General features: G+C 42.4%; 1 protein-coding gene across 1 annotated transcript in view; it reads right to left on the bottom strand.

Annotated features, from left to right (window-relative positions):
- Positions 1-22,860, bottom strand: part of Oxct1 (3-oxoacid CoA-transferase 1) — a 126,507-nt gene extending 103,647 nt beyond the window's left edge. Inside the window, exons 1-3 of the mRNA XM_045132692.1 lie at positions 22,737-22,860; positions 11,309-11,417; positions 10,362-10,452 (exon numbers count right to left, since the gene is read on the bottom strand). Coding sequence (XP_044988627.1) covers positions 10,362-10,452; positions 11,309-11,417; positions 22,737-22,790 — 254 coding nt within the window. The 5' untranslated portion in view covers positions 22,791-22,860. The remainder of the gene's footprint in view (positions 1-10,361; positions 10,453-11,308; positions 11,418-22,736) is intronic.
- Between the last annotated feature and the right edge of the window lie 229 nt (positions 22,861-23,089).

Here is a 23,089-nt window from a genome sequence, read left to right as displayed (position 1 = left end):
TTATCAGAGAGAGACAGAGAGAGAAGAGGGAGAGTCATAGAGAATGGGCAAGCCATGGCCTTCAGCCGCTGCAGCCAAACTCCAGACACACGCAACCCCTTGTGTATCTGGTTTATGTGGGTCCAGGAGAATCAAACCTGGGTCCTTTGGTTTTGCAGACAAGTGCCTTAACCGCTAAGCCACCTCTCCAGCCCCGCGACAGCTTTTAACAACTGCCTTTTCTCCATCTGGCTCTTCTGTATATTCTCATCCTCTTCCCTACCAGTCCCCATTCCAGCTCAAACGACTTGTTCTCAGTTCACAACCTTTGTCTTCCCTTCTCCCTGCAGCCCATACACTATATATCTTAGTGTGTATAGGTAACATGTAATTGTTAACCTTCCACTCATCTTACTTTATAGCTTAGCTTTAGAATGCTCATCCACAATATCTCCCCATTTACCATGTGCACAAATAAAATTATATTAAGTCTCACTTTTTCTGAAAGAAACTGAAGTCTAACTAACATGTATTTTCAAAACTACTCTGTAGGGTTGTAGAATTTCTTGCAGGTTAATAATACACTTCTCCACTAGAGGTCTCCACATTACTAAAGATTTTTTTTTTTTTTTCCTAAACTGACTATCCCTACTGCTTGCTCAGACACATGCTTTCTAGTACGTTCCGGTCTCTCCTACCCATCCTCTCCCCTAACGTATGTGTCTCCTATGGCCTTCCCAATCACACATGAGAGTAACTCTATACTTTGAGATGCTCAACACAAAAATTAATGAAGCAATCTGTAATTTCTCTCTTCCATCAAATCTAAGACATCCTGATTACTTCCACAACATACTCAAAATTAAACCATTTACTGTGACCTGGACATCAGAGTAACATTCACTGCTTCTGCTCCTCCCCCTCACAATCCACTTTCACCACGGAAGCCATAGTAAGCCTTCTAAAACACAGAAATCAAGCAGGGACCTGCTCTGCTCAAAGACCTGCAGTGGTGCTTACCCACTGAGAGGAAAGAAAAGGGCTCTAGTGCAGCCTGAAAACCCCGGCTGCAGGCCTCCATGCACGTGACTGCCTCCTCCCATAGTCCTTTAAGCTCGCTGGCCTCCACACTATTTCTCAATGGCGCCAGGTGCATTCCCCTAGGCAGCTATGCACCAGCCATTCCATCTGGGAAATTATTCTCCCGGGTGTCATCTTGATCACTGGCTGAACACTGATACCTGCTGTGGTGGTTTGATTCAGATATCCCCATAAATGTATGTGTTCTGAATATTTAAGTTCCCAGATGATGGCAATTTGGGAATTGAATCCTCCTGGAGGCAGTGTATTGGTGGGTGTGGGCTTGGCCAGGAGGTGATGTCTACCTTCTGCTCATGCCATTTTTTTCCCCCTGCCATCGTGGAGCTTCCCCTTATGTCTGTAAGCCAAAATAAACCCCCCTTTTTTTACACAAGCTGCTCTTGGTTGGGTGTTTTCTACCAGCAATGAGAACCTGGCTGCAACAGTAAAACTGATAAGGAGAAGTGGGATCATTGCTGCTAGAAACCTGTCTGCGTGGCTTTTGGCCTTTTGGAGCTGATTTGTGAGGACTTGAAATCTTGGCCTAAAAGACACCTTGCAGTGCCATAAATAGAGCTTGATGGACTATTTTGAATCTATAAAGAACTAAGGGCTATAAGGTTTGGCTTATGATGGTGAGAAAGAGATTTGCTTGGACTGTGCTTGAAGCAGTTTCTGTGTGAGGCTTGCTGTTATGCTCATGTCCTGAGCATTTGTGCAGGGTTTCTTTGTGTCAAAATAGACTGTTGTGAGCCATCAGGTAGATGGCACAGAAATGAAATCTTTGGGCCAAAACTTCTGCCCATCCAGCTACAATGCTATGAGAGATTACAACCTTTGAGACTGGGCCAGCTCATCTGCACTGGAACAACAGGAAAAATACAGTCTTTAAAAGAACCTGTATGCTGAAGGAGTATCCTGGTATACAAAGTCTCCTTTATTCCTCCCTGGGTTAACAAATTGGCACCTCACCTGGTATTATGAAGTATAAGAAATGCAGGAAAGAGAGGGTCATTAAATTTGCAACACAGTTTTGTGTTTTGGAAATGGCCAGGGGCAGTGTGAAGCAGGGTTGTTGGATTACCTGCCTGGAAGTCCAATGGAGCCACAAGGATGAACCACGGGTTGCAATGAAGACCTAATGGAGATGCCAGGACTATGGGATTGCTGCCAAGAAGAGTTTATGGCACTGGATGAAGTTTTCCAGGACTGTAAGTACCCGAGTTGGAACAGTGAAATTGGAACTCTAGAGACATGTCACTGGTTAGGATTATTGGACTTGGAACTACAGAGTTTGATGTTTGTGCTGTTTAAATCTTGTATTGGTTGAATATTTCTTTGCTATGCCCAGTGCCATCTTTTGCAGTGTGAATGTTTATTTTGTTCCATTATGGGTTCTGGTGGGATTTTTAGTATTATAGTTCAGTTAAAAGATCTTGGACTATGGGGATATTTGAAAATCATTGGGATTGATGAAACTATGGGGACTTTTAAAGTTGGACTGAATGTATTGTATTTTATATCATGTATGGTATCAGTTTATGGGGGCCAGGGGTAGAATGTGGAGGTCTGATTCTGGTGTCCCTCATAAACATGTGTTCTGAATGCTTATCTTATGGCAATTTGGGAACTGAATCCTCCTGGAGGCAGTGTATTGTTGGGGTGGGTTTATGGGTGTTACAGCCAGCTTCCTCATGCAGTGTTTGGCACATTCAACTGTTGCTGCTGTCTACCTGATGTTGGCCAGGTGGTGATGTCTACCCTCTGCTCATGCCATCGTTTTCCCCTGCCACCATGGAGCTTCCTCTCGAGTCTATAAGCCAAAATAAACCCCCTCTCAGATGTTTTCTGCCAGCAATGCGAACCTGACTGCAACGCTTACCCTCTACTTTCAGGATCTCAACCCCCTTAGACTTTTTCTTTTTTCCATCACACATACAACTCAGTCAGCAGAAGTGAGAATGAGTTAAGAGAGGGTAATGGAGGGTAAATATGATCAAAATACATTATGCACATGTATGAACATGTCAGTAGATAAAATAGTTATTTGTTATATGACCTATTATTCCCTGCCTTTCCCTGACAGAAGATCCATGACATGGGGGTGTTCTCTCTTACTCACTTTTGTACCCCAAGCACCTGTCAGCATGTGTAGCACATCATGCAGAGAACTTCAGAAACACCTGTTGAACATTTATGGAATAAACTTACTACTGACTGCCACTTCTTTCCTCACCAGCTCCTCTCTCATGACCTAAAAATCACCAGGTCATTATTCCATGCTCGTTCCTCTGGATCTGTACGCAGCTTCCAGCCTGCTGCGTCTGGGATAGCTGGCCTGTACACGGGATGAAGGAGCTCCCTTGCCGCTGCCTTCTGCCTGGGCTCAGGAAACGGGAGGTGCCATCAAGAGGACGGGGTGGAGAGGACAGTAGATTGAGATCTACACTCCTTTGGTTCTGTTCCTCTCAAGCTGGGTTACCTTCTATATACACAAACTTTCTCTTCTAAATATTTTCCCTTGGGCTGGAGAGATGGCTTGGCGGTTAAGCGCTTGTCTGTGAAGCCTAAGGACCCTGGTTCAAGGCTTGGTTCGCCAGGTCCCACGTTAGCCAGATGCACAAGGGGGCGCACACGTCTGGAGTTTGTTTGCAGTGGCTGGAAGCCCTGGCATGCCCATTCTCTCTCTCTCTCTCTCTCTCTCTATCTGTCTTTCTCTCTATGTCTGTCGCTCTCAAATAAATAAATAAATAATGAACAAAAAAAAATTTAAATATCTTCCCTTAATCCCTTCCATCCCTGGGCAGTAGTAACAATGCTCCTCTGTTACCATCTCCAGGGTTTGTTGTTTTTGTTTTCCTTCAGCCCTAATAAATCCACTTAAAAGGGTCCTTTTGTTACACTCTTAAATTACCCAGTTCTAAGAGTGCCAATGATAATATCCAGAACCATGGTTAATAAAATCATAACCATAAACTAATTCATGAAGATGAATACAGCCTGTTTGCTTTCTGTAGTTTTAAATATCTGAAACTCCCTCTAAGCCTACAAGGTCCATTACAAAACCGAGAACATAACTGGTCATTCATTGACTAGGACATTTTTCTAACTACTCTTTCATACCTCTCTGTTTGGCTTTTCAACACATTACACTTTTGACCTTGGCTCTATTTAAAGATAACCCTCTGTATTTGTTGATCTTGGCTTTGGGAAGCATTGTGAAGTTGCCCTTTGCTTCGTTTTAGACTTAGGGTCCTGGCATAGCAACCAAGCAATGCTTAAGATTCTCAGCCCAAACTATTATCTAAATATTAGTAGTAATTGCTGATTGAAAGAAAAAAAAAGGACTAAAAGAGGTCCCTTACATCTAGGATCTCAAAATAAAAAAAAAGAAGACATTTGCCTTTTGCAAATGAGGAACACATATCTAAATAGAATAACATGTACAGAAAAGCATCTTATAGCTCTTTGATATGAAAGCTAATGCTGCTTTCCTGTGGTAGCCAACTTTTTTCTAAAATAGTTAAAGGAAAAAACATTTGACCTTTTTCCTGCAGCACAATAGACTTGGACTTCAAACATCTTAGGAGTTATAAGTTTAAAACCAATAATCTGTAAAAGTTATATTTATGGAAAGCATGGGAGGTATCAATGATCCACAAATACCCTTATTTTATGAATATGAAATTTAATTTGCTGAATTTTCACCCTGAAATCCCATTAATTGATAACAAATAAAATTTTAAGTATATAGGAAATTACTTCCTATTTCTTTTCATGTGGGGACATGTTTAATCTCAACCACATGATTTTCACAAAAGTGTCCAAAGAAAAGGAAATGCTGGGATGGAGAGATGGCTTAGCAGTTAAGGTGTTTGCCTGCAAAGCCAAACGATTCCAGTTACACTCTCCAGAACCTATATAAGCCAGACGCACAGGGGCTGATGGCACCCTGCATTTGGAGTTTGTTTGCAGTGGATAGAGGCCCTGGAATGCCCATTCTCTCCCTCTCTCTTTCTCTTTCTCTCACCTCTCTTTCTCTCTGCCTCTTTCTCTCTCTCAAGTAAATAAATAAATATATCTTTTTTTAAAAAAAGTTCATGCTGTATTTGAAGGTAAGATTTATTTTTTCCATGGTTATAGGGCATAAATGAACTCTGTGTGTACTAGGTACATAACACAAGCACATGGTTCAAGAAGTATTTAGCCCTTCCTAGACAAATGAACTTTAGGGGAATGCTCAGCCCAGGTGGCTTTTATCTACCCAGTGAGTTCTTCAGAGTTGCCATTGTTGCAATGAAAAAGAAAGAGGACTTTGTCTCCAGGTTTAAACTCATTGGCAAAGAGCTGCATTCAAGAAAAGGCACTTTCTCAATTTTCCCTACCTTCCTAGTCAACCATACCAAAGTATTGGTTCAGCTGTGTGATTGTAAAGCAGAGTTTATCTCAAGGCTAACACTTAATACTTCATACAAGGCAAGTGGTATCTTATGACTGCAGGTCTAACTGATCATTAAAAACAAACAAAACAGATAACCAGGATCCAAGCTTTGAAAAGATTTGTAATTTGAGCAGATCCTTCCATAAAATGACCTCTTCTCAAATGAGAAAAGTTGTGACTTCCAACTTTTCCTCATTGATCTCAAAACTTAGGTCACATCCAATGAAGGGTGACTAAGATTCCTTCAATTATTTGACTTTACCCACATCCCTATGGATCTTTAGGATTTAAACTCTAAGAGGATCTGCTTCCAAAGAGGGTTTTCAAAGTGTCCCCTTAGTATACAGCACCTACTCTGTAACTCACAGTTATGCACTGATAGACAACATCTTCAATGGTGGTCCTATAAGATTATACCACCTAGTGATGTTGTAGGTGTCTTAATTTGTATAAGTCTACTCTGTGATGCACGCACAATGATGAAATCTCCTAACAACATATCTTTACCATGTATCTCTGTCAAGCTCAGGTCAATGGACTGACCTACAGCATCCCTTTTAGGCACAGAGCTATCTGAAAAACTCAATGAATTAATAGAAATCAAATGTATTTTTAATAAGTATGTTACTAAAAAGGAATGGGGCATGTTTCAGAAGTGTGAAGCAAATCTGTGTGTGGTGGCACACACCTTTTAATCCCGGCACTCAGAAGGCAGCGGTAGGAGGATCGCCATGAGTTCGATCAAGGCCAGCCTGAAACTACATAGTGAATTCCAGCCCGGCCTGGGTTAAAGTGAGACCCTACCTCAAAAATAATAAAAAAGAAGGAAAAGAAGAAATCTCAGGTAAGCATGAGGAAGTTACTTCTCTACTTACAGATTTTCCTGTGACACCCAAGGGAACTAAACAGATGAACTTCTGTAGTTTCATCCAGCTTCAATACACCAAACTCAGAGGATGAACAAAGCAGACAACACACAACTACTTTATGTAACAGGATCAGTACATAACATATTCCATAGAATTATAATTCAGTATTCAAAGAAAGGATAATGGCCTATAAAGAAATTCAGAATGGGTCAAGTTCAGTGAAGACTAATAAAGTTCTGTAACTGTATAAGGCTACCTAAAAGATGTGTAACAGGAGTGAATCCTGAAAATAAAAGAATGTTCACAAACAAAAGGGAAGCAGGAGAGCCTTCAACAGCAGAAATGAACTCAGAAAAGGAAAACTGAGCACAATAGTATCAGTTTTGCTTCCTAAGCAACTGTACTATTCATGCTCACTTCCCTTTACCATAATAAGCGAAATTACCAAGTTGGTTATTTTTCAATTTTTTAAGATCTTAAAGTACTTCTTTCATTGCTAAAAGAGAACAGGCTTTCCCTAACATACCTAAATGTACCAACATGCAGGTGCTTTAATACAACAGCTCATTATTAGTCACATATACTAGGCTGCCTAGTTCTACTGTCTTAAGCTAGAGTATATCCTCTACTTCCCACCAGGACCAGTGACATTTTCTGTGATTAACATATTCTCTTCATACGGCCTAGAGTAGTGGCATCACCAAAAGAAAGAACCTGACACATTTCAAATCGTTGTGCTCCCGCTTCATAAATAATGACCTATAATAACAAAGAACATACAGGACATCTTTAATTTTAAAATGCCAGAACAGGGCTGGAGAGATGGCGTAGTGGTTAAGCGCTTGCCTGTGAAGCCTAAGGACCCCGGTTCGAGGCTCGGTTCCCCAGGTCCCACGTTAGCCAGATGCACAAAGGGGCACACACGTCTGGAGTTCATTTGCAGAGGCTGGAAGCCCTGGAGCGCCCATTCTCTCTCTCTCCCTCTACCTGTCTTTCTCTCTGTGTCTGTCGCTCTCAAATAAATAAATAAATAAAATTTAAAAAAAAATGCCAGAACACATTCAGAAACACTTGTTCTAAGTATCAGGTATGGTTAAGCACACCTGTAATCACAGCACTTGGGAGTTAAAGGCAGGAGAATCAGAAGTTCAACGTCATTCTCAGCTACATGAGATTCAGTCTCCAAAAGAATCTGTTTTATTCTAACTTTACAATATATTTTAATATGGATAATTCAAAGTATAACAGGTAAAAATATAAAAACTTAACTTACATATTTACATAAAGTAAACCAAGTCTCTTTTACTTATGATTATGAAAGATGTTATTAAAAAATGTGTGATTACCGCAAAGGACACAGTGAAAAAAGCAAAGAGGCAACCTACAGAATGGGAAAAAATCTTCGCCAGCTATATATCTGATAAAGGATTAATATCTAGGATATACAAAGAACTCAAAAAGATAACTAATAAGGAATCAAACAGGCCAATCAAAAAATGGGCTAAGGAGCTAAATAGAGAGTTCTCAAAGGAAGAAATACGAATGGCATATAAGCACCTAAAAAAATGTTCTACGTCACTAGTCATCAGGGAAATGCAGATTAAAACTACATTGAGATTCCATCTCACTCCTGTCAGATTGGCCACCATCATGAAAACAAATGATCATAAATGTTGGCGGGGATGTGGAAAAAAAGGAACCCTTCTGCACTGCTGGTGGGAATGCAATCTGGTCCAGCCATTGTGGAAAACAGTGTGGAGGTTCCTAAAGCAGCTAGAGATTGATCTACCATATGACCCAGCTATAGCACTCCTAGGCATATATCCAAAGGATTCATCTCATTTCCTTAGAAGTACATGCTCAACCATGTTTATTGCTGCTCAATTTATAATAGCTGGGAAATGGAACCAGCCTAGATGTCCCTCAACAGATGAGTGGATAATGAAGATGTGGTACATTTATACAATGGAGTTCTACTCAGCGGTAAAGAAAAATGAAGTTATGAAATTTGCAGAAAAATGGATGGACCTGGAAAGTATTATACTAAGTCAGGTAACCCAGGCCCAGAAAGCCAAGCGCCACATGTTCTCCCTCATATGGGGATCCTAGCTACAGATGACTGGGCTTCTGTGTGAGAATGAAAATACTTAGTAGCAGAGGCCAGTAAGTTGAAAAGGAGACATAAAGGGTGGAGAAAGGAAGGGAGGAGGATACTTAATAGGTTGATATTGTATATATGTAATTACAATGATTGTAATGGGGAGGTAATATGATTGAGAATGGAATTTCAAACGGGAAAGTGTGGGGGTGGGGAGGGAGGGAATTACCATGGGATATATTTTATAATCATGGAAAATGTTAATAAAAATTAAAAAAAAAAAAAAAATTATTAGTAAAACTACATTGAGATTCCATCTCACTCCTGTCAGATTGGCCACCATCATGAAAACAAATGATCATAAATGTTGGCGGGGATGTGGAAAAAAAGGAACCCTTCTACACTGCTGGTGGGAATGCAGTCTGGTCCAGCCATTGTGGAAAACAGTGTGGAGGTTCCTAAAACAGCTAAAGATTGATCTACCATATGACCCAGCTATAGCACTCCTAGGCATATATCCAAAGGACTCATCTCATTTCCTTAGAAGTACATGCTCAACCATGTTTATTGCTGCTCAATCTATAATAGCTGGGAAATGGAACCAGCCTAGATGTCCCTCAACAGATGAGTGGATAATGAAGATGTGGCACATTTATACAATGGAGTTCTACTCAGCGGTAAAGAAAAATGAAGTTATGAAATTTGCAGAAAACTGGATGGACCTGGAAAGTATTATACTAAGTGAGGTAACCCAGGCCCAGAAAGCCAAGCACCACATGTTCTCTCTCATATGTGGATCCTAGCTACAGATGATTGGGCTTCTGCGTGAGAAGGAAAATACTTAGTAGCAGAGGCCAGTAAGGTAAAAAGGAGACATAAAGGGTAGAGAAAGGAAGGGAAGAGGATACTTAATAGGTTGATAATGTATATATGTAATTACAATGATTGTAATGGGGAGGTAATATGATGGAGAATGGAATTTCAAATGGGAAAGTGTGGGGGTGGGGAGGGAGGGAATTACCATGGGATATATTTTATAATCATGGAAAATGTTAATAAAAATTAAAAAACAATAAAAAAAAAACCTTTAAAAAAATCTGACAAATTAAAAAAAAAAAAAAAAAAAAAAAATGTGTGATTAAATGTAGCCTCACTGGGCCTAATGGTGCTATGTAATTACCTCCCTTACTTAGGAGGCAGAAGGCTCACAAGTTCAAGGCTTGCCTGGGCTGCAGAGTGAGCTCATAGCCAGAACAGGCAACTTAGAGATACCTCATGTCAAAATTAAAATTAAATATAGTGCTAGGCATGAGGTCATAAATTCAGTCACTAATACTAAAAACAAAATGTAACCTCCACTCTTGACATTATTAAGCACTCTTTTGGTTTGGTTTGTTTCTGTTTTTTAATTATTATTATTATTTGTTTGTTTGAGATGGAGGGAGAGATAGAGACAGATAGACAGATAAAGAAAGACAGAATGAGATAGAATATGGGCACGCCAGGGCATCCAGCCAGCCACTGCAAACAAACTCCAGATGCATGCACTGCGTTATGTATCTGGTTTATGTGGGTCCTAGGGAATCAAACCTGGGTCCTTTGGCTTTGCAGGCATATGCCTTAACCACTAAGCCATCTCTCCAGCCCTGTTTTTTTGTTTGTTTGTTTTTTGTTTTTTGTTTTTTTTTCTGAGAGGTGAGTCTCACTATGTAATCCATAGATGAGGTTGCCCAGTGTTGGGTTTAGGGAGACAAGCTACTATAACCACACAACTATCCTCAGATGATTGAGCATATTGTTCATGTAAGTGGAGGTAAATTTGATTTCACTGATATAAAATACTTTTTAAGAATTGGCAATGCCTTTAAGTCAATTGTTTTAAAAATTCACTTACCCTGCATTGTTGCTGACTGCAGTCAGTTCCTTCACCCCGGTCTTTAGTAATGCTCCTATAAGATTCTCGGGAATTCCACATAGCCCAAAACCTATAATAAACCCAAAGGGGGAATGATCTGTAAAGAGTATAATGTAATTTTAGAGGAATATGAGTTATTATTCTTTATAGAAGAGAAAAATACAAAGCATATTATTAAACCTATTAAATAATATACTCAAATATACCTGAGCAAGTCAACACCTGTGACTGGATTTCCATGCTCGGTACCATCAGATATTACCAGACACCAGCATACTCAGTTTATATGTTTTTATGTCATTTTATTATTCAACCCTTATGCAGTTACTTATTCAACCATACCTGGTTAATACGCCTGAGTAGACTTTATAGAACTGAAAGCCTAAACCTACACTTTCATCTCTTTACATGCTCCAAAACGACTCTGAAGATGGGCGTTCAATGACTTACCAGTTGAACCACTGAGTAGCGAGCAGTCTACAAATCAGTCCTGATCCCATGTGTAGGAATCAGGAAACAAGTTTAGCGAGGCAGAGGCAGTGGTTACAGAAGACTTTCCAAAAAGGAGACAGAGAATGTGGGGGTCTCAACCATAGGGACATAGTGTGAGCTCTCCAGCTCAACAAGTAAGGAGCAGTACAGGTGGGGCCAGGGCAGCTGACACAAGCGTGCCAGGTTAAAGAGATTTCCCGAGGATCTGGGGAGTCCTCACAGCTCCTGATGGGATATCAGCAGTTGGAAGCTTCAGCATTTCAAAATACTCAGACAAAAAAAAAAAAAAGTAAAAGCAAAATCTAAAGTGTTAAAGCTTGCTCAAATTTTAGGATGGGATACTGTAATAAAATAATAATTGGCACTTCTAATATCCAGAGCTCTACAAACATAAGGGACAAGACCACCCAAAGGAGAACAGAGCTCTTACTCACCACCAACCAGCAATGTTGCACCACTAGGGATATCTTTCACAGCTTCCACGGGATCTGTGTAAAATTTGGTATAGCGGCAAGAACTGATGGAAAAGTAGCGTGCACGCCCCTGTAATGATAAAAATATTCTCAGTAAATAATCATTTGTAGACAAACATTACTTGACATATTTGGCATACACCAATTTGTTCCACTTATGTATACAGAATGTTACATTCACTATTTTGTTTTGTTTTATATGTGTTTATTTTGTTTTATATCATATATATATATGGTATGAAATTATGTGTCCGAGTGCACATGTATGTCCAAACAGACAATCTCGGGTGTCATGCCCCAGGAACACCATCTGCATTTCCTTTTGAGACAGTCTTTCATTGCCCTGGAGCTCACCAAGTAGTGTAGAGGGGCTGACCTCCCTTGTGTTGCCGGTGCTGGGATTACAAACACATACCACCACACCCAGAATTTTTTCATGGCATTCTAAGGATACAACTCACATCTTTATGCTTACAAAGCAAGCGTTTTCTGACTGAGCTACTTCCCCAAGCTACAGTTTTATATTTTTTTAATCAACCAGAAAAAATTTTCATATTTATAGTATATAACATCATATTCAAATATATGTGTATAGTATAAAATGACATTTGAGCCAGCTGGAATACTGTTACCTAACATCATTCTTTTGTAGTAAAGCTGTCTTATCTGCTCACTTGTTGGCCTTCAAGTATACAACCCAGTATAGTTAACAACCATACATTCACTCTCTTAGGCTACCTTCCTCCTAATGGAAATTCTGTGTTCATTGACCAACATTTCTTCAACTCCCTCATTTTCTACATCATTTTACCCTGTTTCTATGATAGTATAACTTCTTTTTTTAATAGAGTGGGGATTTAAGACTATATTCTTAAAAGGATAGACATACTCTTGACAGGGGAACTGGGGTCCCCAGCCAATGTACCAATATGTATGGGAATTTGGGGGAATCTTTGAGAGCACCAGAGCCTTTCTCATTTCTTGGTTAGGCTGTAACCCTGAAATTAGTGTGCTGAACTGTCACAGTCACATAAAACTTCCACAAAGTCAGTGGTCTCCAGGCTGTCTTATGAATTCAAAGAATTGAAATCCATAGTCCAGAGGGTAAGTATAAAGAAATTTTATTATAAGGATCAGAGAATTTAGAGCACATAAGAGAAGGGAAGAGGAAAGAATACAGAACGGTCCTGACCAACAGAAGGCAAGGGCAGGGGTTCCTGAAATGGGAAGCCTCAGAACATACACGGAAGGAAAGAATGCAGAATTATTGATGAAGAGATACCAAGAGGAGGTTCCAGAAAATAGAAAATTCCACCTAGAGACCCAGACTGGGGTCTTTTCTGTGTTCTGGATACAGGTGTAACTGACCAGCCCCAACACCAGCGTTCTACATGGGGATCAGGTTAATACTTCCAGAAATCTAGAGGAGGGAACTATTTCTGGAAAGGGGAACTCCTTTCTAGGGAAGGACTCAGGCTGGATCTAAGAAAAAAGAAATCTAAGAAAGTAACTATTTTCGGCAGAGACAGGAGGGGCTGGAGAGATGGCTCAGTAGTCCAAGGTGCTTGTTTACAAAACCGGACGGCCTGGGTATAATACCCCAGTACCCACATAAAGCCAGAGGCACAATGTTCATTTACAGTGGCACGAGGCCCTGACACACCTATTTTTATCTATCTCCCTTTCTCCTTACAAACAAATAAGAATAAAACATTTTTTAAAAGAGAGATAATAAGAGGCCAGATCCTTCTGACATTTCTGACCTCTAGCAAAGTGGAGACTGCAAGGACAGAAAGACATTACATACATTTACGTAATTTCTGGGGCCCCTGTTGTCTCTAAACTGCTTCACTCTATCCACAAACTGTCACTGGAATCCCACAGTGATCCGTACCATTTGTTACACAGGACAGGCTCCAGCTGTCTCACCTGTGGCCACCCAAAAGAATAAAAGTAGGTAACCCATATGACATACTAGGGTTCAGATTCAAATAATAATACCCAGTCACCAATTTCTGATGGTAACCTATCCTATTCAATCAATGAATATTTACTGAGAATTCATGTGCCAAGTTCTAGGTGAATTATTCAGTATATATTAAGTGCAATGTGATCAATACTACAAATCCCTACACGGTTGAGCCTCCCATCCCACCTGAGGTACTCACACAGCAGCGTGTAGAAGGACAAATGAAGAACAGCACACACTGACTCATTTGCCTGGAGGGCTAGTAGACTGACATTGAAGAAAAGTGCAAACTCTTCCCTCCACGAAGGGCTTAGCTACCAGTACCCATGAACTAAAGGGGTTAGAGATGGCTTGTCAGTTCCAGGACTCATATTGAAATTTCATCCCAATGCAACAGTACTGAGAGGTGGTGGAACTTCTGTGAAGTGTGTGGGCCACATGAAGGGATTAATGCTGCTGGCTAATTCTTATGAGATAAAGTGAGATCCTGCTCCTACTAGACTGGCTAGTGACTGCCGAGGGTGGGTAGTTCTAACATGAAGCTAACTCTTCTGCACACATCTGCGTGCCCTCTGCTTCTCGGCCATATCATGATGCTACACAGTACTCTCGCCACATGCAACCACCACACCTGAGACTTCCTGTCCCAGAATGTGTAAACTAAATAAACTTCTCTCCTTTACAAATCCCTACTCTGAGGTAGTTTATCATAGCAACCAAGAGCTGAGTCTTAATGAGTCTTAATGAGTCATCCAACTAGCATTCATAAACAACCAGTTGTAATTATTTCCTTCAGAATTCCATTCACAACATGGGCAAGAGAAAATACAAAAACAGATGCCTTAATAACCAATCGCTCATACTAAAAATTACCTCACTTGGGATCTGGGGAGAAGGCTCAGTAGTTAAAAGCACTTGACTGTGAAGCTTGCAGGCTAGAGTTCAATTCTCCAGGACCCACCTAAAGCCAGATGCACAAAGTAGTCCATGCCACCAGAGTTCCCTTGCAGTGAAAAAAGGCCTCTGTCTCTTTCTCTCTCCTTCCCTCCCCATACATGCACAACACAAGTAAATAAAAATATTTTTTAAAAATATCACGCACACCTTTAACCCAGCACTTGGGAGGCAGAGGTAGGATTGTTGTGAGTTCAAGGCCACCCTGAGACCACATAGTGAATTCCAGGTCAGCCTGGGCTAGAGTGAGACCCTACCTCAAAAACCCAAAAAATAAATAAATCACCTGTTACATTCATTATATATTTAACCTGAAGAAATACAGAGTATATCAGAATTATACTGTCATGCTAACCTTAACAAGCCCAGCCTACCCACCTCACAACCTAATATCTGTCAAGCAGATACACTGAGATGGTCAAAGTCTGTCATTCTTTCTCCTTCCTCTTATACCTATTTTCATGAATGTCTCAATTACTATTCAAAAAAAAAAAAAAAAACTAAGAGAACGTACTGAGAGAAAGGCTAAAAAAAATGTGATAGATAGGTACAAGTTGTACAAAGGACTTTTGTCCCTTTGAGTTTCTATTTTGGTCAAAGTCAAGGAACGACACTGCACACTGCCCAAAGCCTGGGGCTTCAGTGGACGGACAGGAAGTTTGAAAGACCTATCTTCTCTGTCTCCAACTTCTAAGGACCTTTTTATTTCTGTTTTAAATGCATACACACAATTTTTTAGCATGAGATTTAAAATGTGGTAGATTGAAGCTGGGCATAGTGGTTCATGCTGAGGCAAGAGGACTACCTCAGTTTGAGGTTAGCCTGAAGTACTCAGCAAGTTTCAGCAGAGCTGAGGCTCCAGTATGAGACCATTCCTCAAAAACCAACGCAAGGGCTGAAGGGATGGCTTAGCAGTTAAGGCGTTTGCCTGCAAGACCAAAGGACCCAGGTTTGATTCCCCAGGACCCACATTAGCCAGATGCTCAAGGGGGCACATGCGTCTGGAGTACGTCTGCAATGGCTGGAGGCCCTGGCGTGCCCATTCTTACTCTTTCTCCCTCTTTCTCTGTCAAATAAGTAAAATATTTTTAAAAAACCAACACAAAACAAAAGTTTCATATATAAACAGGTCACCTGTGGATTATATAATAAACTTGTAGGTATCTCCTACAGGGGGAGAAAAAGACATAGTTAATCTAATCTAACCAACTAATTTTATAGGTCAAGTTTCTGAAGCAATTTACCAAAACTATGTTAAGGCAGGAGCAGATGGAGCACTCCTGGGGTGTGTCCTCATCTTACACGGTCCTTCACCACAAAGTGCTCCCTTCTATTTCCTCATGTCTTCAGTTCTCCCTCTGCTCCATTACAGCACTCAGCAAGACTTTATGGCTGTCCCATTCTGTCATGTTTAATTGCTGTCCTTATCTCCCCTTACAATGAAGAGTCCAGGCCTTCGCAGGATGAGGAAGAAAGTGAAAGAATTTATCTACACCCAATGGTATGGAGAGTGTGGCCACCTTGAATTATTTCTCTGTCTAATGGGAAACATGAGTCCCATGAGGAAGCTGGAAGAAAACTCATTTTCGCCATACACCCTGGAGTGGTTTTCAGATTCAGAAACAGCTATGGCAGCTAAACATTAGTGTCATCATGCCAAGCATCAGAAATTAAGAGCAGGTTGCTTGACTGTGCAACCCCCCAAAAATAACCCTCAAAGATGTTTTATGCAAGATGTTAGTAGTGCTAAAGATGTGTGTGGTGGTTTGATTCAGGTGTCCCCCATAAACTTAGGTATTCTGAATGCTGGGTTCCCAGCTGATAGAGATTTGGGAATTAATGCCTCCTGGAGGGAGTGTATTGTTGGGGGTGGTCTTATGGGTGTTATAGCCAGTTTCCCTTTGCCAGTGCTTGGCACACCCTCCTGTTGCTGTGGTCCACCTTATGTTGGCCAGGGGGTGATGTCCACCTTCTACTCATGACATTGTTCTCCCTGCCATCGTGGAGCTTCCCCTCGAGCCCGTAAGCCAAAATAAATCTCTTTTTCCCAGAAGCTGCTCTTGGTTGGGTGATTTCTACCAGCAATGTGAACCGGACTGCAACAATGTGTGTATCTCAATGGCACAGTGCTCGCCTAGCATGCGTGACAGCTGGGCTTGATCCTCTGTGAGGGTAAGACATAAATTTACCCAGATAACTAAATTAAAAACTGTAAGAGTGATATATTTTCAGGGACTGTGTGATAGGGCTCAAGATAATCAAGAATGGTGTAGACACTGATTAACCAACTTTTCATAGAACACTCTTGACCTCAAAAAATGAGCCACCTAGTTCAGAAGACAGTATGCCCTGACAGGCCACATACTCCTAGGGTTGTACATACCCTTGTATTAAATTCCACTTCAGCCACAATTGTATGAATGTGCTAAAATTATTTAACTAAGTATGTCATTGTGGGGAGGGGTGCTATTTTGGTCAAGGTCAGGTGAACAGCCTGTTACTCTGTCCAAAGATGAGAATTGTCTCCCAGGGATATAGTTATAATGAATAATTATATAGAGAAGCTCTATGCCCAGACTACAGAAAATACCCAGAGGCCGTTAGCTTCCTTTGGGGAATGCCACCTTTTCTCGGTTCCTTGCTAAGACAGTAAGATCAAGTTATCATTTACCGGAATTTCATTGAAATTTTTATTATTCATTTATTTACTTATTTGCACGTGTGTGCACATGCCAGGGTGTCTTGCCCCTGCGAACAAATCCCATACACTTGCACTACTTTCTTGTGACAAGTTTAGGTGGGGGCCCCAGCAAGCTCTGCAAGCATGTATTTCCAACCTCATCACTCTGTCCCCCATACAAGTTCTGATTTCACACTTAACATAAACATTTTAACATGACTGACACCATCACAAACAAATCCATTGCTGTCTTTGTTGAGGGTTTTCAAAGCACAGGTTTTAAGCTTTATAATTCTTTTGAAACACCTTTTTTTTTTCTTCTTGACAGTGTCTCACTATGTGACCCAGGTTAGTCTGCATAGCATAAGAGAATCTAGAGTAATGAAATATGTAGTTCTGACTACTTGATTTTTCACCCAAGTCATATTCATGTAAAGTATCTCATTTAGTTTGGCTCTTACAAAATGATTTTTTTGCAAGACAGAAAGAGTAAAAACCAAAGAGAGAGAGAGAGAGAAAGAAATGGATAGGCCAGGGCCTTCTGCTGCTCCAAACAACTCCAAACACATGTGACACTGTCCATCTGGCTGTATGTGGGTCCTAAAGAAATGAACCTGCAATGATTGAGATGGGGAGGTAATATGATGGAGAATGGAATGTCAAAGGGGAAAGTGTGGCGGGGGAGGGAGGGTATTACCATGGGATTTTTTTATAATCTTGGAAAATGTTAATAAAAATTAAATTTAAAAAATCTGAAAAAAAAAAAAAGAAATGAACCTGGGTCAGCAGGCTTTGTAGTTACTGCCTTTAACTACTGAGCCATCTATCTCTTCAGCCCTCATTTTGTTTTTCTGTTGCTCTGCTTTTAACCCCATCTTATTGTTGCTGGTTATTTATTACTTAAAAAACAATGTGGGGAAAGAGGGTCTCATGTAGTTCAGATTGGCTTCACACTAGCTCTTTAGTGAAAGGTGACCTTGAGCTTCTGATCCTCCTGTTTCCCCTGCACCAGCTGAGCGCTGGGATTTTTGATCTGTACTACCATGCCAGACTTATGTAGTGCCAAGAATAGAACCCAGGGCTTCTTGCATGCTAAGCAAGCACTCTACCAGCTGAATTACATCCCTAGCTCCTCATTTTATTTTTGACACTAATTTCTGCTATTATAATTGGTGAAGAAAAATAATGATTAAGAACTTGGGTGAAACAATCAAATTTCTTACAGTGCAATTTAATCCATTTCTTCTTTTAATATCTTCCCTGCCTTGGTTCTCTTCAAATTCTTACACCTAAATTCTGAAGTCTTATTCTTTGTCTGAACATTACTTAAGCAATAAACATGAATTTAATTTCATGACTTCCAAATTCAGTCTCTTCCTTTCTTTTCTTTAATATTTTATTTATTTGATAGAGAGAAAAAGAGAGGGAGAGAATTGGCATGCTTGGGCCTCCAGCCACTGCAAAGGAACTACAGACACATGTGCCAACTTGTGCATCTGGCTTATGTGGGTCCTGGAGATTCAAACCTGGGTTCTTTGGCTTTGTAAGCAAGCACCTTAACATCTAAGCTATCTCCCCAGCCCAGTTTCCTTCCTTTCTAACCACTCACTGCCACAGTTCTTTCTTTCATTTACATATCTCTCTCTGCACTGCACACTCCAAAACTTTTTTTTTTTTTTTTTGAGGTAGGGTTTTGTTCTAGCTGACCTGAAATTCACTATGTAGTCTCAGGATGGCCTTGAAGTCATGGTGATACTCCTACCCCTGCCTCCTGAGTGCCTGTATTAAAGGTGTGCACCACCACACCCGGTTTGTACTCCAAAATTTAATGAAAATATCTCTCTTTGGGGTGATCTTTCAATGAAAATACACAAAACATTTTTATTGTTGTTTTTAAATATTAATGATACAGAACTATAAACTCAATTGGTATTTCGCCACTTTGTACTGCTAAATAAATTAAATCATGGTACCACATGGTTAATTTTGCCCACCTCAGCATAAAAGTTTGGTGAGTAGAAGTGGAGGGAAGAGGCCATGGAAAGAGGTGAAGAGAACCACATTAGAAGGAAAAGACAGCAATATGTGGGTGGGTATGTACACAAAGATTTGCTGGGGGCTCCCAGTCCCCTTGCTGCTGGAGTGGGGCTTCTGGGACCTTGTGTGCATGAGGCAAAGCAGCCAGAAGCCAGCAGATAAACCACTCCCAGCACCTCAGTCAAGCCCCAGGTGAAACCACAGAGGAACTGGCAAGATGCGCAGGAGTGCTGCTTCCATAGTGAGCCTGTCAACCAGTGCCAGAGTGATCAAGACAGACACTGAGAACACTCAAAAAACGAACCAAAGCAGAAATCCAGAAGCCGCTCAGAGAATAATAGTGAAGTGTACTTACAACACAGCCACCATGGCTCAGAGAATTTTGTGTAAGAGGGGCAGAAAGATTTTAAGAGCCACAAAGTGGGAGGGAGTACCCAGAGGCATTGAACCTGGGCCACCTTACAATGACTGACTGCGGCTCTCACATCTCATAACCCACAAACTGATGATGAACATCTGCAATCCCAGTGAGCAGGACCCTCAGCAGAACGGGGGCAAGGAAATGGAAAATGATGGTACCAACACATCATGTGTCCATACAAGGCCCCTTTCTATTTAATTAAAAAAAAAATAAAAACATAATTATAAAATATAAAGTGTAAAATACTAAAATATGCAGAAAATCTTTCAATTAATGCAATGTAAAGCATTCAAGATGTTTGTTAAATAATGGTTTGTCAAGGGGTAAAATACTGTGGATTTAAATATAACCTAAAACTTTTATCAGAAGCTTTCCTGTTTTCCTAGAATGCTGGTGTTTTGTTGTTTTTGTTGTTTTTGTTGTTATTGTTGTGTGTGTGTGTGTGTGTGTGTGTGTGTGTGAGAGAGAGAGAGAGAGAGAGAGAGAGAGAGAGAGAGAGAGACAGCTGCAATGAAACACAAATTATAAGGATAAAATCTGTTCTTTCTTATTTGTAATTTTATAAGTAGTAATAAAAACTTGGAAGCCAGGCCTGGTGGCCCACACCATTAATCCCAGCACTTGGGAGGCTGATGTAGGAGTTCGAAGCTACCCTGAGACTACATAGGGAATTCCAGTTCAGCCTGAGCTGCAATGAAACACTACCTCCAAAAAGAGAAAAAAAAAAGAAGAAAAAAGAAAGGGTTGCTGGGAGGACCATAGCATCTCTGCCAAGAGGAGGCAATGGGTGTGGAATGCCAACTAAGGGCTCCACCCAAGGACCTACTAAATTAGAAACAGTAATCTGTTTTATAAAACCTCCAGGTAGTCAACCTGAGGCATGCCCTTAGTCATCATTTAAAAAGAAAACAAAGCTGGGTGTGGTGGCGCTCGCCTTTAATCCCAGCACTCAGGAGGCAGAGGTAGGAGGATCGCGTGAGTTCCAGGCCACCCTGAGACTACATAGTGAATTCCAGGTCAGCCTGGGCTAAAGTGAGACCCTACCTCAAAAAAATAAAAGAAAGAAAAAAGAAAAAAAGAAAAGAAAACTTGGGTGAGAGATAAAGCCTGCAAAGCCAAAGGACCCAGGCTCTATTCCCCAAGACCTACGTAAGGCAGATGCACACGGTGGTGCATGTGTCTGGAGTTCATTTGCAGTGGCTGAAGGCTCTAGGGAGCCCGTTCTCTATATATCTGCCTCTCTCTCTCTCTCTCCCATTCTCTATATATCTGCCACTCACTCTCTCTCTCCCATTCTCTATATAATTGCCTCTCTCTCTCTCTCTCTCTCTTTCTCTCTCTCTCTCTCTCTCTCTCTGTGTGTGTGTGTGTGTGTGTGTGTGTGTGTGTGTGTGTAATAAAATAAAGGAAACTTTAAAAACACTTTTCAAAGCCAAGTGTGGTAGTGCATGCCTGTAATCCTAGCCATCTCTAGGCTGAGGCAGAAGAATCACATGTCCAAGACTTGCCTACATAGCTGGTCTCCCAAAACAAAATCCAAAGAAAGGGTGTTTTATTTTATTTTATTTTATTTTTTATTTATTTATTTTTTTTTTTTTTTTTTGGTTTTTCGAGGTAGGGTCTCGTTCTAGCTCAGGCTGACCTGGTATTCTGTGGAGTCTCACGGTGGCCTCGAACTCATGGCAATCCTCCTACCTCTGCCTCCCAAGTGCTGGGATTAAAGGCGTGTGCCACCACGCCTGGCTTTTTTTTTTTTTTTTTATGTGAGTTTATCTGTTGGCTTTATTTAGCTGGAAAACTCTCAAGGTTAAGTTGCAGATGAGTTCTCTCATCCATGTATTAAGCATGTCAAAATCCTATTCTTTGCGGAGTGGTGTGTAATGTTGAAGGAGATATAGAATGGGCAGATAATACAGTCCCAAGTTAAACAAGTTCGACAGTGGTGGGAGTTGAGATTTTAAGGGCTAAATGGGCAGTAAGGACATTCAATGTCATGAGCGGAGAGAACTCTTGGGAAAGCTGGGGTTGGGCCTTTGCTGATCTCAACCTGAAAGGCCTAAGTTTGAGTTATGCTATGAACTTTTAATGAGATATTGCAAAACCCATAATTATAGCTCATTCCTCTAGAAGAGGTTTGCTGGCTTGGGAAATAGTTTAATGATCATATTCAAAGTGGAAAAGCCTGGAAATGAGTAAATAATACCTAGACAAGGAAATAACTGCCAAAAGGGAGGAATGTTACTGACCTTGGCCCAAGGGCATCCCTGTGTCCCTGGTTTTGCATCTGCTTTGGCACCTACACCAAGCTGACTGCTGGACAAGTTCCGTTTTAGTTTATTATATCCAGAGCTAACTGCAATCACTACCATGCCTACAAAGAGTTTAAGAATGAGATGATCCAGTTCTGGGTCCTTGTCCGGAGCACACAGAAGGGACTCGGGGCCTCTCTTATCTCTCCAAGACTCTGAACGCCATGGGATTAATTTCAAGTAAAAGAAAGGCAAAGGGGAGAAGCATGATTTCTGAGAACACGAGGTGTGCAGACAGCACATGAAGGACACTCGAGTTCACAACTATTCCATCCATCACCAAGGGAGAAACATTTCCTTTTCCGGTTCAAGGAAGAGGCTCCAGAGGTAAGTGAGCCAGCCCCCCCGTCCTTCAACAGCATTCTAGCCCAACACTCCACTGCGGGCATGAGCAGAACCACTCACGTTCCCACCATGAAATCATCTCTGGAGACGTTCTTAAGTTAGGATGCATGAAGGTTTTAAAGGAGCGTTGGGAATGGCAAGCCTCTGACCAGGATGTCAGAGACCTCAAGAGAAGGTGTGGGGTGGGGGGAGTGCTCCTGCGCTTGCAGACTGCAGAGCACCCCAGCACCCCCAGGTCGGCACCGTCTCCCGGGGCTGCACGGGCCCCGGGCCGGGTTCTCTTCCCCACCTCGGCGAAGCCTCGTAGGGAACGGGGCGCCCCGCGAGCGAGCGAGCGGCTCTCCGCCCCGGGCCCGGCGCGCGCAGCATCCGCCCACTTGGCAGTGAACTGGCGCCAACGGGCCGGCCGTTAGCGGGGCCGGGCGGATCGGGGCCTCCGGAGGGCATGCCGGCGGGCATCTTCCCCGGCGCCGACCCCGGGTCGGAGCGGGAGCCCCGCGGCCACGCGCGCGCCGGGGAGAAGCAGGCCCGCGGCGGTGCCCGCGCCCCTTCCCGCCTCTCGCCTGCCACGCGCGCGCGGCCTGGGGCAGGGGGGGCGCGGGATGCGGAGCGCAGCGGCCCGCGCGGGGCTGGCCGGGCGCGGATGGGCAGCGCCGCTCCCCGCGCACGGTTACCTGGCAGCGGGCGCCGAGCCCGCGCGCGGCGGACAGGAGCTGGAGGGCGGCCATCTTCGGGCCGCGGCAGCGCGAGGAGGGGGCGACGGCGGGCGGGCGCTCGGCGAGCCGCGTCTCGGGTCGCGGAGCCGAGGAGGAGGAGGAGGAGAGAGGAGCGCGCGAGCCGGGGGCGGGCTGGAGGCTCGACCGCGCGCCGGTGACGTCCTCGGGCCTGCCTGGGCGTGGGGCCGCCCCTGGCGCGCCCGCCCTGCGCCTGTCACCGCCCGCCGGCCGAGGCGGGGAGGGTGGCGCGGGCGGGTGGCGCACCCCCCCCCACCGCGTGCTCCGGGGGTGTCCTCCCGCGCGGGCATCCG

Source organism: Jaculus jaculus, chromosome 13, assembly GCF_020740685.1.
Source record: "Jaculus jaculus isolate mJacJac1 chromosome 13, mJacJac1.mat.Y.cur, whole genome shotgun sequence".
NCBI lineage: Eukaryota > Metazoa > Chordata > Mammalia > Rodentia > Dipodidae > Jaculus > Jaculus jaculus.
The sequence above is the reverse complement of the archived record's forward strand: the minus strand, read 5'-3'. Positions and strand labels throughout refer to the sequence as shown.